This window comes from Mustela putorius, unplaced genomic scaffold (assembly GCF_011764305.1).
Source record: "Mustela putorius furo isolate JIRA1106 unplaced genomic scaffold, ASM1176430v1.1 tig00000698_pilon_pilon_pilon, whole genome shotgun sequence".
Classification (NCBI taxonomy): Eukaryota; Metazoa; Chordata; class Mammalia; order Carnivora; family Mustelidae; genus Mustela; species Mustela putorius.
The window spans coordinates 2348465-2363763 of NW_025421449.1; the positions used below are offsets into that span (position 1 = coordinate 2348465).

A 15299-nucleotide genomic window follows, 5' to 3' on the forward strand; every position below is an offset into this window, starting at 1 on the left:
TGGTTATAATGAAATTCTCTTGTGGTCTTTGTCTTTTGGGAATAGCTGGCTGTCAGATACAAAATACCTCTTCATGTAGACGCTTGTCTGGGGGGCTTCCTCATTGTCTTCATGGAGAAGGCAGGATACCCACTGGAGCAGCCTTTTGATTTTCGGGTGAAAGGTGTGACCAGCATTTCAGCGGATACCCACAAGGTGAGATGGGAAGCGACCAAATGCTAATCAAAGTAGGCGGTTGATTATTTTCACTACTGTCAACAAAATAAATTGGTTAAAGCATTAACTTCCACTCAAAATGTAAAATTTAACCTGGCTCTTTGATCTCCCCTGCGTAGCTGGTTCAGGTGACAAAGTATGGTGCTAGAGGTGACCGGTAATCGTGAAAAGGGACCTGTTATCTTTGTGGCATATGGCTAAGAGAAGTTCTGCATCCACTGGCCGTATGTAGCTGGGACATGACAGGACAGGGGCCCATAGAACAATGTTTCTGACGTGCTGAGATTCCGTGGGGTGGAGGCTAGTGATGAAGCTCATAGTGGAATTCCTGAGAGGGTGGACGTTGGTGCTGTAGCTCCCACGCAGCCAGCCGGGGCTACTTCCCGCTAAGGGAAGCCCTTTGGCAAAAACGAAGAACTGCGTGCTCAAGAAGGTTTGGACGCCGCCCCCGGTGGCCTAGAACAACGTCTAAGTTGGTCAGGAATGCTCTGAAGCTACACGCAGTTGTGGGGGAGTTGGAGCAGCCTCAGGAATGTGTGCTCACTCATGGAGCTTGTTTTCATCCCAAGTACAGAGGAGACCTGTGTTTCAAACCCTGCGTGATGCACATGGATCTCCTGTCGGGACCTGATTTGGGGTGGCCTCAGGGCTGAGGCCACCCCTTGTGCCCTTGTCCTCACCAGTCTCTTGCTGTGTGGTTCAGGGAGCCAAGCCGCGTCCGTGCTTGCTGCGGCAGGAGTTCACTAGGAGGGCAGGTTGCTGTAAGGAAACTAAGGAGTAGGTTGTTTTTTTAAAGGGGATTCAGTAGTTTCAAGATTCTAAACACCCTGATGTTCCTAAAAATGAAGTATAACACTGAGCGAGAGGGATGGGAAACCCCAGTCAGCCGGGGTTTTAGTTGCTTCATGTGAATTCCACCCTTTGCCCCAGTTTCCAGTGGGAGCTTATCTTTGCTTCCATCCTGACGCCCTGCCCTGGGGTCCTGTTTATAGAAGAGAAGCTACGTGCTGGGTTGGGGGCCGTGGGCTCGGCCTCTCACCAGCACAGGCCCTGTGTGCCCTCCACCCTTCACATCTGAGTGCGAATTCTCCGAATTCCCTGTGCAGGTGGGCCCTTGAGAAGGGGCGCAGGAGGAGAAGTGCGGGAGGAGCTCATTGGGTGGGCACTCACCTGTGTGCTTCTCCCCCTCAGTATGGCTACGCCCCCAAAGGCTCTTCTGTGCTGCTCTACAGTGACAAGAAGTACAGGAGCCATCAGTTCTTCGTGGCAACAGACTGGCAGGGCGGCATCTACGCGTCCCCAACCATCGCAGGCTCCCGGCCCGGAGGCATTAGCGCAGCCTGTTGGGCTGCCTTGATGCACTTCGGTGAGAGCGGCTATGTTGAGGCCACCAAACAGATCATCAAAACTACTCGCTTCCTCAAGTCAGAGTATGTGTGTTAGATTGGGCTTCTGCCTCGTCTCTTGCTTTGTCTGCTCCTAGGCTCGAGGCATGTACTGGACCCAGCACCTGTGCCCCCAGCCCAGTCAGCATCCTTTAGTGGCCAGGGGTTTAGGACAGCAGTTTAGGGGTGTGGTGCTGGCCTGGGAGGAGGAGAATTCCCTGGCACTGCTAGGACTTGGAGGGTCCGATCCAGGCTTCATGTGTAGGCCCCTGTGTTTCAGAGGACGTCTTCATGACTGGCCGCTCTTACCCACTGCCCAGACGCTGTGCGCCGTGAATGCTGCAGACTGCGGGTCTCACATGTGACCGTGTGTCATCATCATTGGGAGGGCCAGTCACGACACACGTTGCTGCGCCCCCCCAGGCTTCTCATCCCGTCCATTTGGAATGGGAGTCTGCGGACGGGCATTTCTGGGATGCGGAACCTGTGGGACTAGAGTCGCTGGTAGATGAGGCAGAGGGAGTTGGGGGAAGGGCGGGCTGGGAAACCCAGGGCCGGGATGAAGCTAGAACTACGCAGCACATTTTCTGACACACCTGTTCATGTATATCTGCACACCACCCCCCCACCCATCTCTGTGGCTCACCCGCCCCGGGGAGGCTTTTTCAGAATCTGGAGGGTGAGTGAAAGCAGCCAGGAGGCATGTCTCATTTGAACAAAGCCTACATATACGCAGCCAATACACCCATCTGTTTGCGAACTGCTCTGCCATTTCTTGCTTTAGGGATTACATACATGACTTTTTAAATTGCAGACACGGAGGGGTTCTTTTCCAGGATTATTTTTTTAAGTGTGTCTTTTATGCCTCATACGCCCCTGGGCACATCATAATTTGGGAGTTGGGCAGACAGGGTAGGAGCCAGTGACTCTGACTCATCCGAGCTCAGTGGAGTTTGGGTCTTCAGATGTTTGTAATGTTTGGGAACCACTGATCTCAGTCTTGCCACCTGATTTTAGAAGGTGAGCAAGCTGAAGCCCTAAAAGAGGAGACTGTGCTATAGGGGAGATGTTGCATGATGAAAGAGTTGATGACCCAAGCAGTATATGTGGCTGAAATTTTCTTTCTGTTCCTTTTTTTGTTTGTTTAAGACTGGAAAATGTCAAAGGCATCTTTGTTTTTGGGAATCCCCAGTTGTCAGTCATTGCTCTGGGCTCCCGAGATTTTGACATCTACCGGCTCTTCAACCTGATGACTGCTAAGGGCTGGAACCTGAACCAGCTGCAGTTCCCGCCCAGGTAAGCCCCGGAGAGCTTCCTGCCCTCGATGTGCTCTGTGACTTCCCAGCAGCTTGAGTAGCGGGGTCACCTGAAGCCTAGAGACTGACGGCGAGGCCAGCACCCTGGTGCCGATGGACTATCTGTGTGATTTCATCTCTCCACCTGGCATTACTCAAACTCTGGGGACCATTGGTTGGTCAGGAACCCCTTTACAGCAGACCCTATCCTCTTCCTGGGCTGTGTACTCTGCGCCCCATCTCGTAACCACCTTCAGATTGTCCTTGGACGCACTCATGACCTGAGTCATACTTAGCTTAGAACCTTCCACAGGCTTCTCATCATTCAGGCCCACTGCCCTGATCTATAATATGCTTCTGTCATCTCATCCCCCATGATGCCTGTAAATAAACATGGCTCCCTGAGGGCAGAACCCCACCCCCCACCCCCAGGTATCCTCGGGGCACCCTGATCCTTTCACCTGGTGGTGCCCTTGCCAGTCCCACCTGGACTCAGCTTCTTCCTCTTCATGATCCCTCTGGGCCTCAGTCTCCCTCCAGGGGGTGTGAGCATTTCTTCTGTGCTTTGAAGTCCTTCAGGACCCCCGTGGCCCTGAGCATGTGGGGGGTTATCATCTGCGAGGAGAGCATCCCCTTGGTGGCCCTGTGGCTCAAGGCATAGCGGTTGGCAGTTTCTGAGGGGAGAGGTGGGACAGAACAGGCAGCCTGTACTCCCTTTTGTTGGGATGTTGCTGCTCACGTGGAAGTGTGACCCCCTCGTGCCGGGCCAGGCTTGACAGCCGTGTATTTGAGAGCCCCGAGTTCCAGGACTGGGAACACTTCTCACAAGTAACATGAAGAAGCGAGTGATAAATTCCAGTCTGTGGGGCTCCTTTATTTTAGAACTTGGTTTTCTTTCCCCAAGGTTCATCTCCACCTGTCTCTCTGTTCTCCCACAGTATTCATTTCTGCATCACGCTAGTACACACCCGGAAGCGCGTAGCCGTACAGTTCCTAAGGGACATCCGGGAGTCTGTCACTCAAATCATGAAGAATCCTAAAGCAAAGACCACAGGAATGGTAGGACGCTGGGGATTTTCATCTTCCTATGGAAGTTTAGGTGTCGTGGGGCGTTTGGAAGAACCAGGTGACCTCAAGTCTCTTCCTGCCTCTGTTCTATCTCCGCAAACCTTATTCCTTGGAGCTCATGACCTTTGCCTCACCCGTTTCCAGGCTCTTTGGTCTCAAGTGAGGCATGCTGTAGATAACGTACCTTATATATTTGAACATGTCCTACAGAGGCAGGTGGTGGTCGTGTCCCTTTGAATGGAAAATTTTGACACAGGAAAGACAATAAGCGTGTTTTCTCTGGAATTTTCTTTGGCAAATCCCATGGGTCAGTTCCTTTGGGCAGAAAGGCAGACTAGCAAGTACCTGTGAAGTGCTGCCTGGGTGGGTGTGGAGCCAGGGTGTGGAGAGGACGTGGAAAGCGGGGATTTCTGGGGGGTGGGGGAGAATCAAAGTCGCAGCTTCGTCTCCACCCCCATACGCTGTTGCCACTAACACTCTGACTGGATTTGTAGGGTGCGATCTACGGCATGGCCCAGACGACCGTTGACAGGAACCTGGTCGCAGAATTGTCCTCAGTCTTCTTGGACAGCCTCTTCAGCACTGACACTGTAACTCAGAGCAGCCAGATGAATGGTTCTCCGAAGCCGCGCTGAGCCTGGACCCTCTGGCCCCGAAGGGCTCCTGGCCTCCAGACGGTGCTCGGGGTGCAGAATGGGCCGTGTGCAGGGTCAGCATCTGGTCTTGCTCCATGGAGCACGACAAGACAGACCGTGAGACAGCTTGATCCTTGGGATTCTTGTTCCTCCTCTCGTCCTCCTCCTGTGGTCTTTATGTGGAGACCTGAAGGAGCCTATTATATAATTATTTTGCCCTTGTTCTCAGATGTTGCCCTAGGAATTGTTTTAGTCATTTCTCTCTCTTACCTTCTAGCTTTCAACTTCACTTAATCATTGTGCAGCGGCTCTGACCTGAGTCCTTACAGAGGCTGGGGGGGTTTACGTGATAAAGAAGCTTCTCTGTTCTCTCAGGCAGACTGGCGAGGCAGATTGGAAGATGTTTTCCCGGGTGGGAGTTAGGCGCCCTCTAAGCGTGAGGCTTTCTCCGCCTCCTCTCTGGGTAGTGAGTTGTCTGTCTCGGAGAGTCACTGGTAGTGCAGCTCAGTTTCTTTTCCCATTTGATACTTGGTGGCCCCATCTGTGGAGATATGTGCTTGAAATTGGGCTCCCATTGGTTTGTTGTTGCTGCCCTGGATTAGGAAGAGATTGCAGTTTTCAGAGAGCCCAGGCCTTTCTGGCCCTGGCACTGCCTGTCTGCACAGGCAGTGTTCAGAGCACACCTGGACCCTCTCCTGGGCTGCTAAGGATCAGAAACCAGAGCCTTTTCTCAGGTTCTCTGTCACATTCAAATACATGTCCCAGAGTTGGTGGTGGCCGTCCCCTCCCCCGCTGCTATAAGCCCTCTCATCTGTGAGTACGTTTGCTTGAAGGAACAGCTCAGAGCACCTTCACAAGTTGCCTTGACCTACCCTAGATGGGTGCAAGGGGGCATGAGAGAGCCTCCAAGGCAAGGAAACTTCTCAGCATTCGTGTATCCCTCCTCCCTCTTTCTGTCTCTTTGGCTCCCCAGGTACTCTGGCAGTTTAGCCTCAGGTACTGGACACTTCTCAGCCCTGGCTAACTCTGGGCTAGGGAAGCATGATGGCAACTGTCAGTTGGGGCCTGGGGCCTGGGATTCCTTCCTAAGACTAGTTTCTCAGGGTGGTGCAGGGACAGAACCAAACCCTGCGCCCACTCCCTGCCCTCTTCACCCCTACACAGGGCCCTGACCTAGGTGGAGCCACAGTCTTCCTCTGAAGACGACCTACCGTGTGCCTTTTTCCTCAGCACTGAGCAGCGAGGGGCTACTCCTGACCCAGGCTGTAGGGGAAATGGGTCAGTCTTCAAGCTTTTATTTGGGTGGGGGAGGACTTTAGGATAAAGTCATGAGAAAATGTCCTCTGTTCATTCCCCTTCTCAGGGACCTCTGAACCATTCAGCCTCTGCAGGCTGCTGTCCTCCTGCATGCCCTCACTGGGAATGCTGGCGGGGAGAGCCAGGACGACCAGGCCTTCCCCGGGGCTTCATAGCACATGTGTCTGAAGTGGCCTTTGGCATTGTGCTTCCGCCACAATAACTGTGACTAGCTGGCTGTGTCATTGCCGGGCTGGCGTGTGTGTTCCTCCTGTGCCTTGTGGGTTCCAGGAGTGGGGGTTGGTGGGGTGTGCGTGTGTGTGTGTGTGTGTGTGTGTGTCCGCGCATGCTCATTAGAGGGAGATGCTAAGATCTTTTGGACATGGTAGCCAAGTTCCTTCCAGTTGCTGAACTGGGGGACACCTCCCAAGAGTTGCTGTGGCCGGAGCTGTGCACCAGTGCTTCTGGGTCTCTGGTGCGATCATGGTGTCGGAGGAGTACCCGGGACCCAGAACCACCCTGGCACCACTCTGTTGGCAGCGAAAATGGAGAAGCCTGTGCCGGATAGAGCGATGGGCATGCTGTTGCTTCCGGTGTCTGCGGGCCCTTCCTCTGCTGTGATGGCACTGCTGCCCCGGAGGCAGTGGTGTTTTTTCAAAGGGACCTACAGTAGCCACTTTATATCACGAGCCTTAGTTTGATTGACACTTGCGGGCTTTCCATTCTATGCATACCTGCGCCCTAGAACACCTAGTCTGGCAGAGGCAGGCAGGATGTCTTCAGATGTTGTGTTGCTAGCAGATGTCACATTGGCCTCTGCAGAAACGGTAGTGTCTGGGTTCTATACAGAGGGAGTAGCCGCCAGACTATATACTGCCATGTCACTTTTAATATTACTGGTTTTATACTTGCAAAATGGTACTTGCCTCTTTTAAGTCTTTTCTGTTTAACCTCCTTCTTCCCAGCTCAGTGCTCCCTTCCTGATTGCAGCAATAATATCTTAAAGAGCAATTCAGTAATTAAATGACCGAAACCGTCACCAATGTGGTTGCATTCATTTGCTTCTGGAGGGGCAGGTGGGAGATCCCTGGAGGGGTGGTGGCCACGGGAGACCTGGCTGCTGGTGGGAGCTCGCCCCCTTGTGGTGAAATGGTTGTGTGTGGCCACACAGACTCAGGGTGGTGGCTTCAACAGAAGGTCTGGAACTCAGGCCTTTAGTTCCCCAGAGCCCGGGTCTGCCTTGTGTTTTCTGTCCTCTTCACCACCATCTTCTGCCTATACCTTAATGATGATGGATCCCCCGAGGGGTCTCCAGCCAGCTGGGCGCTGGCTTCAAGCCCTGCATTTGGTTTGGGAGCTGATGGAACCCCTCAGAATATCTCTCTGCACATGTAACCGCTGGGCTTCTTGTTCCATTACAAGTAGGAAGTGAGAATTCCTTCCACAGGTCCTGGGGCCTGTCACTCGGGAACCAGCATTTCAGCCCATTTGGAATTTGTTAAGAGTCAAGTCAAGGAATGCCTGTCTTTGCTAGTTTTCTGCTAAATGACTTGGTTTCTTGAGCACCTGCTTGCTTTGGGGTTAATCCTAGAGGATGAGGCCTGCCCCTCCCCCCCCCCCCAATCCAAGAATTGGTGTTTGGATGCTTATACCTGCTACTTAGTGCTGTGAACCCCTCTGCCTTCTCTGAGGGTTTTTGGTAGCAGCAAGCCACTTGTAGCCAGACCCTGTAGTAGAGACGTCATTACGTCTCCTCAGAGGCCTGACTTGACAGCTGCCAACTACAGCCTGGGTCCAAGCCTTTTCTCAAGTTGGGAGTCTTAATTGGCATTCTTTTTCTTGGGCTTTTTTTTTTTCATAATCTCTCCTTAACATCTTCCCCTGTAACTTCAGTTATTTGCACGAATTGTAGAATAAACATTTGTTTTTGAAAAAGTATCATTAATGTCTTTGTCCTATAGCAAAGTCTGTCACAGAACTGTAGTTTCTTCTAGGTTGGCATCTTTCAGCTCCTGATCCCTCGGTGAGCAGAGGCAGGGAGGTGACATAACACGTGCTCCATACCTCTGTGTCTGGTGGCTTCTGTCCCCTAAGCCACAGTCATCAGATTGAAGCACACTTAGGAAAAGGGAAGTTAGAAGTGGAGCAGATGGGGGCCACCATCAGAATAAGTTTTCTGAGAACCTCCCGTTGACGTAGGTGTTGTCAATCCTCAGATTCTGCCGGTACCTCTCACAACAACATGCTTCTTTCTCAGACACCGACCTCTGCCTCTCTTCTGGCCCCGGTTATGTGACCAGCTCATCCTGGGTTGTAATATTGCTGAATGTCTGCTCCAAGGAACCCTGGCATTTGCAAGTCAGCTTAGAATGCAGAAGCTGCCTGCATCCAGCTAGGGGATCTCAGATGAGAAGCCATCAGAAGGGCCTCCCACAGTCCTGCGTCATGGCACACGTGGACTGCTATGTGCATCGCGTGCCCTGGGGGGAGAGGAGACTGAGCTCTGTGCCTCACCCCCTCTCCCAGTCACAGCGCATTTGTGGGAACAGTATCCTGGAGTCACTAGGTTGGAGGACTTATCTGTAGGAATCCAGTCCCTAACTGCTTGGATGGAAAGTAGCCCAGCACCTCCTAAGCTAGAATTTCTGCCCTCTCCCTCACACAGTAAAAGCGTACAAGCCTCAAAGCGCACAAGCCTCTAGAAGGGCTAAGTCTCTAAGAAACTGCAAGACCCTACCGGGATTAGCAGTCTCCCCGCCCTGGGACGCTGTAGGCCGGAATGCAACAACAGCTGCAGACTGCCTTCCTCATCCCAGATGCCACCGCGCACAAGCCTCTAGAAGAGCTAAGTCTCTAAGAAACTGCAAGACCCTACCGGGATTAGCAGTCTCCCCGCCCTGGGACGCTGTAGGCCGGAATGCAACAACAGCTGCAGACTGCCTTCCTCATCCCAGATGCCACCGCGCACAAGTACATGGTACTTGCATACCTTTACCTGTTAGTCATGGTACCCCTTTGGCCACCGCTGCGTCAAGAATCCCTTTCAGGTTTTCAAGGCACAAGTCAGTGAAGCCTTCAGACTCACCCTTGTCAATCACTTCATGTTCCCTTAACTCATTTCTTTACCCTTGCCTCTAGTGTTGACTTCATCCATCCTGCCCCGTGGTAGTGAACTGCTTCCTGCTTAATTCCGCTACATGAAGACCATGGTCTGGTCCTCTGACCCCGGGGCCTTGAACAGGGCTTCCCACAGAGTGCTTATTTAAATGCCTGTTGACTCCAATTTGGATTGACCTGTGGAAAGGAAGTTTCTAGAGCCTGAGACCGAGTGAAACACTAGTTTTATTTAAGACATAAAAGCACAGGTGTTTGTGTTACATATGGTAAGGTTGACTTTAGGGTCCTGGTTTCTGAGATTAAGACTTGGTACCTCTTTGTCACAGCTTCCTGGGAAATGAATTAGAAAGGGAGCAGGATGCAGCCTGGCAAAAAGACCAATACTGTTGCCAGGAAGTCTTCCAGAGAGAGATCAGACTCAATTAGTATACATATAACAGCGCCAAGGATGAAGAGGGGTTTGGGGAAAGGTTGGCGTTGATGCCGGCATCTCGTTCCACAGCAAGGACTCTCCCCTAGCTGGTGGCAGAACAGTCCACTTGGCCCTTCTAGCTGCAGCAACATCTTGGCTCCCTGGATTCCCCCCCCGCCCCAGATTCCTGATTCAGTCACTCCCTTCCCCTGAAGAATTCACAGAGGAAGGGCAGGGCCTAGGTCATGGACACTGCTACTTGTTCGATGAAGCTGGCCAGGTTTATGTCCCGTTCCGAAAGGCCGGCACACTCATGGGTGCTCAAGGTGATATGGACCTGGAACAAAACCAGAGGTTCGGGCCCAGAGCGGGAGAGGGTCAGGGCTGTGCGGGTCAGCGACACAGAGCGCTCCAGGCCAGGGTGGTAGCTGGTCATGCTCTTGCCCGGGGACAGCCTTCCTGTCTCCAGCAACACTGCCAACCCTCCCGCCGTGGCCTGTGGCAGGGGTCGCGTGACCGCCCTCCGACAGCCTGCGGTCCGATCTGTCTGCTGTGCGTGTGTGTTCTCAGCTCCGGTGACTACTTTTTCATTCCTCCACACCACACCTTCAGGAGGATTTGGGCCACAGAGCTATGAGCCGTGAATACGGCCAGTGCCTGCGGCCTAGCCTTCTGTGGTTCAGCTTTCCTAATGCCGACTGTGCACCTTAACCGCATGTTCGCTCACGAGTGTTTTAATTTGCACTTTTCTAGTCTGTAGCGAGCCTGACTACCATAGGGGTGACGGTGCTGATTCTAGGTGGGGAGGCCCCTAGGGAAGGCCAGGGAAGGGCCTTCAGAGCTCAGCCGGCCCGGCACAGCAGGCACGCCTCGCTCACCTTGTTGTACACGTTAAACCATTCGGGGTGGTGGTCCAGTTTCTCGGCCTGCAGGGCCACTCTTGTCATGAAGCCAAAAGCCTGCGAAGTGAAGTGAGACCCGGGTGAGCGCTGTGAGAGAGAGGGCTGCTCGAAGAGTTCCAGGTGTGGAGACCCCCAAGACCCATGCCCCCCACTCCCGTCCCCAAGGACACTCCAGCCCGACAAGGATAGTGGCCGAGGGGCTTAGGTGGCAAGGCCTTCAAGGGAAAGAACAAGTTCTGGAGTGTCAGAAACTCTGTCCCACCAGGCAACATACCCGATTGAAATCTTTGAAATGGAACTGCTTGAAGATGGCGTCTCGGCCTTCCAGCTCATTCCACCCCACAGCCCTCAGGTTTGGCAGCAGCTGGTCCCGCTCCTCGGCACTCAGCCTGTGCGCTTTGCCGGCCTAAGACAGGAAATCAGCAGAGGCCCACGGGCATTTCTCCCTCCAGGACCCAGGAGAGGGCCCCAGTCATGAGGGGACCTTGGCTGACCTCCATGGGGTCTCTGATGGCGTGGTCTAAAGCAATGGACAGGGAGCCGTTCAGGTGGACACCCTGCCCTGGGGGTGGGGCCCTGGCTCACGCACTGATGGGTTCTTAGATTCTGACACTGCTCAGGGAACAGAAAATACTGAGCCTGTGACGCAAGTCACTGGGACTGAGCAACACTCCCCGGCCCGCCCCTGTCCCCAAAGCCTGACAGAGCACCCCCACCATAGGTCTCTCATATCAATGAGGGAGTAAAAGCAAAATCAAACCCAGATGCGAATGTGTTACTACACAACTTTTCAGAAAAAGACTACCCATGACTGTCCAACCTTCCTTTTTCTGTTACAGACTGTATCCAGTTCACCCCCAGGTCTGCACAAAGAAACTGAGGCCTAGAAAGAGAACATGACCATGGTTCTCCTCCCCCCACGTCCCCTTCCATCCTCAGAGCACAGACATTGTTCTCACAGGGGTCTGAATCTGCATCCTGGGCCCAGAGAAAAGGAGCAAGTGCTTACAACACCTTCCAGGCGATTCTACCAGAACTGATCCCCACTGGTACTATCTCCCACTGGGTATTCATCCCGCCACCACGCAGCCCCTGAGTACCAGCTGCTAGGCCTTCTCATCTACTCCATCAGCCTGGGAAGCCCGAGCCACAGAGCTCATGCCAAATGGAAGTAACTTGGCCAAGGCCGACTGGCAAACCTAGCCCCTTGGCCTATTTGCCTATTGTGCAAAGTGCCCTCCAGGCAGCCAGAGCTGGCACAGTTCAGGGGCGGAGTGGAACCTTCAGAGACAGACGGAAGCAAAGGCCAGTTCCATTCTCTGGGGGGATGGATCCAGGCCTAGGCATGGAAGGGATCCCAGAACTGTGATTCCTCCAACAGAAACTGTAAGAGTGTTGAAGGAAAAATGAACCCGTAAGGTCTGGGGAGAGAATGTGAGGGAGGCTAATTCAGCTTCACGAGGCAGCCCGCAGCCTGGCAGTCATGGGGGCGTTGGCAGGGCTGGGTCAAGCCCCAGTTCTGGCATTGGCCAGCAGGATGGTTACCTCCCTTGGCTTGAAAGGTAGAAGGGGCCCAGAACTTCCATTTCAGATCAGTGAGAGGAGCCTATGGGACCTATGAGTAAGTCCATCCTTATTAAGGGCCTGCCATCTCGTTTTGTAAAGGGCTTGTTAGGTCCTGCAGGTGTGGGGTCGGCTGTGGGGGTCGCACTAGAAAAGCAGTACAGTCTCCTCTAAGTAAATTTTCCCTCCCTTCTGAAAACACTTGTTTTCTCTGGACTGATCTGGCTTGGTCCGGTTCCTCAGCTCTTAGAGCTCTGCATCCTGCCCCCAAACCCTGCTCCATTCCAGAGCCGGCCCTTTCTCTGGGGCTGATAAGCCTGGTCATGTATCCAGGCAACTGGATGAATGATGTCAGCCCAGGGATCAGAACCCACTGCTTCGCTCTCTGGCCCAGAAAGAAGTAGGGGGATATAGGGAGCTCCTAGGAGGCACCCCGTGCCCCTTAGTGTCTTCTGGGATTTCATAGCCTGGGGCTGAGAGGACAGGCCCCCCTGAGAGCTGGGGTCAGACTGGGGAAGGGGCACTGTTTGCTTAGTAAATCACAGGCCAGGCCTGGCCAAGCCTTCTGGGGGACTGTGCGCTCCGGTTACTGATTACCAGCCCTGCCCCGAACCGCAGTCTCTACTGCTCCTCAGGCTTTGGGATCTGAAAGGGGCTGTTTAGTAATGCTCCCAGGTCTACACCCTTCTCCCCAGCCAGGGCTCCACTTCACTGCTAGAGAGAGGGTGGAGGTGATGAAGCAGGACTGACCACAGGGCCCAGGCCCTCCTGGGGGAACACCCTCCCTGGAGGAGGGCTGATCCTGAGCAGTCGGTCCCCACTGCTGGGCGCAGCCTCAAGCGAGGCACTAGGGCCTGGCTACGAGGCCAAGGGGGCAGCGCCGGGTGCGCAGAGGGCCTGGCCAGACCCTGCCGGAAGTGCAAGCCAGAAGGGCGGCGGTAAACAGACTCCTACTAGCCTCCCTCCTACTCACATTCTGACACACAGACGCCCCTCACCCCCATGTGGACGAGAACCCGCCACTGAGAGGGGGCAGATATCTACAGGCTCACCAGCTGCCTCCCCCACCCCTGCCCTGGGCCAACCGCCCACGCCCCGCTCGCGAGGCGGCCGGCAGACAAGGGCCTGGGGGCAGGGACAGGCCTCGGCCGCGCCACCGCCCCTCTCCGGCCTCAGCTCGCCTCGCGCGCCACTGGGGGTGCGGGTGGCAGCAGGGCGGAGACCCCGGCTCTCCAAGCCTAGCCCTGGCTCTTCTAAGCCTAGCAAGCGGCCGGCGGGCGGGTGTCTCGCAAGGACCGTCCCCCACCCTCGCCGCCGCCGCGATTGGCCCCTTCCTCTCCTCCGCCCTCCCGCGCGCCCGGGCCCCGCGAGCGGCGGCGAGCGAACCCCTCACCATGGCGGGCGCTGCGCAGGTGCGGGCGCGGCGCAGGTGCTGACGGGGCGCAGGTGCGGACTCGGGCGCAGGTGCTGACGGACTCGAGCGAGCAGCAGGTGGCGGCGGCGCGGGCGGACGGCGCGGGGCGTTCGGGGACGCGGGCGGGGAGGGGCCGAGAGGACCCGCCCACCGGTAATCGTTAACTCGGCCGCGACCCGCGCACTCGGCCTCTGCCCCCTTCCAGCCCCTTCTTCCGGTCTGCTGTTACCCGGAGCTCAGGGGCTGGGAAGGACTGGCTCCAGGTGCAGCCTTCTGCGTTTGAATCGCTCTCTGCCGCTTACCAGCCGTGTCACCCTGGACGCGAGATTACGCTTTTCTTTTTTAAAGGCAACAGATGGAGGTATTGGCCTAGAAGAAACCGCACAGAACTAAAATGTACTGTATGATGCCTTTTGACGTCTGTTAGCGCTCCTGCGAGCATCACTACAGTCACGCTCATAAACATATCATAGCCAGCGTCCCTACAAGTGTCCTTCTTTTTCTGACAACCACTCATCCGCTTCCGGGCACAATATGTTAGGTTGTATTTCCTAGAATTTTATGTAAATGCAGAGCATGCAGTGTACACTCTTGTGCCTGGCTCCTTAGGACTCAACGTTGTCACTTTGCGGTTTGCCCCTGTGGCTGCGTGTATCAATAGTGTCTTCCTTTCTATGGCTAAGTAAAATTTATTTCATAGTGCTACATTGTATGGCTATACCACAATTTGTTGATCTGTTCACTTGTTGATAGGCATTTAGATTGTTTGCAATTCTTCATTATTACAAATAAAGATGTTGTGCGCTTTCCCATCAAGTCAACTTAGATATCTGCTTTCATTTCTCTTGGGTAAAGGTCTAGGAGTGGGATGGCTACCTCATACGGCACATGTGTGTTTATAACTTGTTAGGAAACTGCCAGACGCTTCCCAAAGTGGTTGTACTATTTTAGGTGCCAGCCAGCAATGTGTGAGAGTTCCAGTTTCCCTACATCCTCAAAGATGCACCAATTTTTGCTACGGTCAATCTTTTTCATTTCAGTCATTCTCACTGGTGTGTAGCGGTATCTCATTGTGGCTTTCCTTCGAGTTTCCTTAATGGCTAATGATATTGAACACTTTCAGGTGTTTATTTTCACTGGTAAATCTGATAATCGTCTTCGAATTTCCTGCCCCCCCCCACCCACTTTTGAGTTGGGTTCTTACTGGCTTTTGACTACTTTACTCTGGATATGGGCACTTTACCAGAGACATGGTTCGCCAGTTACTGCTTTGTGTTTCACACTGTCTTCCAAAGAGCAGACACCCTTAATTTTGATGAAATCCAATTTATCCGATGTTACTTTTATGGATTAGTGTTTTGGTGTTGCAACTAAAACAATCTTTCCCTACCCTACCGTCATGAAGATTTTTCTGTTATGTTTCCTTTTTGTGACGTTTTTTCCCTGTGTTTTATAGTTATTGGTTTTCCATTTAGGTCTATGACCCATTTTGAGTTAATTTTTCCTATGCATTGCATTATGGATCCAAATTCACTTTTTTGCATATGAATATCCAGTTCTTCCTTTCTCCCCTGAAATGCTTTTACACCTTTGTAAAAACTCAGTTGAAGGTATATGTGTGGTTTCCTTATAATTGGACATATATTGTGGACTCTAGCCTGCTCATTGACCTGTTTGTCCCTCCTGATGCTAATGCTATACATCTTGATTCCTGGAGCCATGTAAGTCTTGGAGTCAGGTAATACAAGTCCTCTAACAGTCAAAAACGTTTTTCCTTCCCATTAACCTTCATCACTATAGTCCACTTTTACTCCTCTCCTCCCAGTGCGTTATTCTGCAAAATCTAACGTGTTGATATGTAGTTTTGTTTGTATCTGTTTGGCAACAGGTGCTGTTGTTTCATCTCTGTGCCATTTATTTTTTGTAAATAGATCCATGTGCTGTGTCTCATTCTGTTTCTTTCACCTATTTTTGCCATTTTTGTATATACACTTCA

General features: G+C 53.1%; 2 protein-coding genes across 9 annotated transcripts in view; one reads left to right on the forward strand and one right to left on the reverse strand.

The window, feature by feature from the left end:
• The window catches only part of SGPL1 (sphingosine-1-phosphate lyase 1), a 67775-nt gene extending 60841 nt beyond the window's left edge, over positions 1-6934 (forward strand). For all 7 annotated transcript variants that reach the window (XM_004769502.3, XM_013044284.2, XM_013044288.2 and 4 more), the window contains 5 exons: positions 46-195; positions 1408-1646; positions 2751-2897; positions 3835-3955; positions 4459-6934. In XM_004769502.3, the coding sequence (XP_004769559.1) occupies positions 46-195; positions 1408-1646; positions 2751-2897; positions 3835-3955; positions 4459-4599 (798 nt within the window). In that variant the 3' untranslated portion in view covers positions 4600-6934. The remainder of the gene's footprint in view (positions 1-45; positions 196-1407; positions 1647-2750; positions 2898-3834; positions 3956-4458) is intronic.
• Positions 6935-9219: 2285 nt separating this feature from the next.
• Positions 9220-13564, reverse strand: PCBD1 (pterin-4 alpha-carbinolamine dehydratase 1). Of its 2 annotated transcripts, none has more exons than XM_004769501.2 (4): positions 13283-13564; positions 10601-10732; positions 10303-10383; positions 9220-9761 (listed from the first exon to the last, which is right to left on the reverse strand). In XM_004769501.2, the coding sequence occupies exons 1-4, from the start codon at positions 13283-13285 to the stop codon at positions 9663-9665; spliced, it is 315 nt and encodes a 104-aa protein (XP_004769558.1). In that variant the 5' UTR covers positions 13286-13564; the 3' UTR covers positions 9220-9662. The 2 variants fall into 2 exon arrangements, with proteins under 2 accessions (XP_004769558.1, XP_012899747.1); XM_013044293.2 differs by lacking the exon at positions 13283-13564 and adding an exon at positions 12863-12943.
• Positions 13565-15299: the final 1735 nt, after the last annotated feature.

Excerpts from the sequence above, each read along its gene's own strand:
- PCBD1 (XM_004769501.2), bottom strand. Across the intron at positions 10,384-10,600 it reads ATTTCAAAGATTTCAATCGG|GCTTTTGGCTTCATGACAAG; the intron begins GTATGTTGCCTG and ends TTCACTTCGCAG. Across the intron at positions 9,762-10,302 it reads GGTTTAACGTGTACAACAAG|GTCCATATCACCTTGAGCAC; the intron begins GTGAGCGAGGCG and ends GTTTTGTTCCAG.